General features: G+C 48.6%; 1 protein-coding gene across 1 annotated transcript in view; it reads left to right on the forward strand.

Moving 5' to 3' along the window:
- The window catches only part of NPAS2 (neuronal PAS domain protein 2), a 69,969-nt gene that overhangs the window by 60,922 nt on the left and 6,397 nt on the right, over positions 1-2,650 (forward strand). Inside the window, exons 16-17 of the mRNA XM_012727310.1 lie at positions 1,844-2,019; positions 2,332-2,424. Coding sequence (XP_012582764.1) covers positions 1,844-2,019; positions 2,332-2,424 — 269 coding nt within the window. The remainder of the gene's footprint in view (positions 1-1,843; positions 2,020-2,331; positions 2,425-2,650) is intronic.

Here is a 2,650-nt window from a genome sequence, read left to right on the forward strand (position 1 = left end):
GGGCCCTCAGCGCCAGCTATGAGAACACAGGCCGTCCACTCTCTTCACTGTTCCTTCCTCCCAGCCACAGTGCTCCTCCTGGTCTCCCGGATTCCCTGTCATGCCCGCCCTCCCCTCGCAGTCACTACCACTTACTGGAGGCCACTGGTGACCTTGTGATCTGACAGTCATCAGTAATAAAGGACATGTAAACTGAATGAAATTAGGACTGCTGAAATCCTTCTTCTAGAAGATAAGAATAGAAGGCAGGGTGCAGGCTTTCCCTAAGCCTCTTAGATTTGCTCACATGAACAAAGTAACTAACTCTGTTATTCACCAGCCCCCAATGGAGCACAGAAGAGTAACCCTTGACCTCCAAGCTCCAGACTAGAGCTTCTAGTCCATTGGGGGCCTCTAGGGACATAAACCAATAATGCTCCCCCCAAAAAATGTGAATAAATACATATAAGAATTTTGTCCATTCTTCTCCCAAGAGATTTGTTTTAAAATGCATCTTCTCCCATGATTTGTTTTATAATGCAATATTTTTGTTTATTTCTAAAAGTCAACAAAATATTAAAGATGACAGTAGCCAAGAAAATTTTGGAAAGAAAAAAAAAAAACAAGGAAGAATTTATATCTGATACTGAAAGACTTTGTAAAAGCTCCGAGAAATAAAACACTGACAGCATCCTATGAGTGGACAGTCAGTGAAATGGAGTGGAAAACTAAAGTAAATCCAAACCGATTCCCTCATTCGTTCATTATTTCATGCAACAAAAACTTATTGAGCCACCACTGTGAGCTGGACACCAAGTCCTAAGCAATGAGGAACAACAGTGAACAAAAAAGACAAGAAAAAGAACATCTTGTTCTTGTAGGAGAGACATAAGCAAGTGAAAATCACATATAATCACACATGGCTTTCCAGCACCATGGTCAATGGTGCACCCCAAGACGGTCTTCCCAGTAGGTCTCATCTAGATTTGTGAAGATACTTTATGATGTCCACACAGTGGTGAAATCATTGCTCAGATCGTACACTCATTTTTTTTTAAAGATTTATTTATTTATTCATACAGAACTGGGGTACAGGCCAGAGATGCGGTGGGTGAGAGGATTCACCAGAGACAGAGCGGGGAGCAGAACAAGCAGATCGACGAAGCACACTACTGAGGGGAGCAGCGGGCAGGCAGGAGAGGTCTGCCGAGACATGTGGATCTCTTCCGGGGCAGGCGGGGATCGAACTCATGCAGAAGTGGCTTAAGCTTCTTAGTGCCGTGCTTTAACCCACTGCGTCACCTGGGAAGGCCCGTACGCTCTTTTTAAGTGACACATGACTACAGCTGGCAGTGCAGGGACTCTGGTGAAGGTAGGGGTTGAGTTGAGTTTGTCTTGGGTGGCATCCCCCATTGGAAAGAAGGCTTCCCCAAGTAGATGTTTGAGCAGCAGCCACGAGGGATGAGAGAATGAGCCTCCTCAGTTTCAGGAGCAAGAGATAAGCAGCTACGAAGGCGCTGAGGCAGGAGCAGGTCTGGTGAGTAGGAGAAACAGCAGAGGTCCCCAAGTCTAGGGTAGAATTTATGAAGCAGAAAGTCCTTCCATTTTGCACTCCTTTAGGGTTTGCCTGCTGGGAGTCTGACGCTGGCCTCGCCCCAGGGAGTCAGAGAATCTTTGAGGTGCTCACAATCTGAAGGAGACAGTCACAAGACCAAAATAATTCAGTCGTCAGTGGGTCCTACGTTAGGGGAAAGGCCAAAGAGGATTTAAAAAAAAAAAAAAAAAGAGGTTCTGGAGAGTTCCGAAAGAGATGCCCCATAAGTGGACTCCAAATTTCACCTTTCTTCCTAAAATGTTGCTCCAGGGTCTGAAGCCAATGAGAAGCTCACAGCTGATGCAGGGAAGCAGCCAGCTGACGTCCCCATTCAGCAGCACCTCAGCAGTGCTCCCAACCATGAGCCTGACCACGCCTGTGTCCACCACCCAGGATGCCAGCCAGTGCCAGCCTGGCCCAGACTTCAGCCATGACCGGCAGCTCAGGTACAGAGACCGTTCTTATTTAAGACAGAGATAGCATTTTCCTCTGTTCCTGTTTGTTCTTCGTTTTGCTGTAGATGAAGACAGAGTTCAGGCAGATTCTAAAGCTTCTGAGCTCTGCTAATGAAGAGAGGGGGGCAGGGTTGTGATGACCAGTGGAAATGGCCCTCTGTATCCATGGGCCTCTGGAAACAGAGCAGGTGAGGATTGGAGACAGTGCATAGGGCCCAGCTGCCGTCAAGGATGCCATGGGCCAGCCGTCCACAGGTTGGGTGCTCATCAAAGCCTCCCACTGATATCTCCCTCTGCTCGAAGGCTGTTGCTGAGCCAGCCCATCCAGCCCATGATGCCGGAGTCCTGTGATGCGAGGCAGCATGCAGAGGTTGGCCGGACCGGACGGCAAGCCAAGTAGGTGGCCGAGGGGCAGGGTGTGGAGGGAGGAGGCCAGGGGCTGCACTGAGTGGTCTCAGGTTGGCAGTGTTTTCATCTGCCTCGAGTCAGAGCTTGCCCACACCCAATGAAAGGACTCCTCCCGTAGCTTTTCTTCCCACATTTTCCATTTACTGGGTGTGAGCGGTCCACCTTTAGAACGAACCTAAACGTAACAATCACATCCTTAGTATGTCATCGTCCT

Source organism: Condylura cristata, unplaced genomic scaffold, assembly GCF_000260355.1.
Source record: "Condylura cristata isolate star-nosed mole 26May11 unplaced genomic scaffold, ConCri1.0 scaffold00020, whole genome shotgun sequence".
In the NCBI taxonomy this organism is placed as follows: domain Eukaryota; kingdom Metazoa; phylum Chordata; class Mammalia; order Eulipotyphla; family Talpidae; genus Condylura; species Condylura cristata.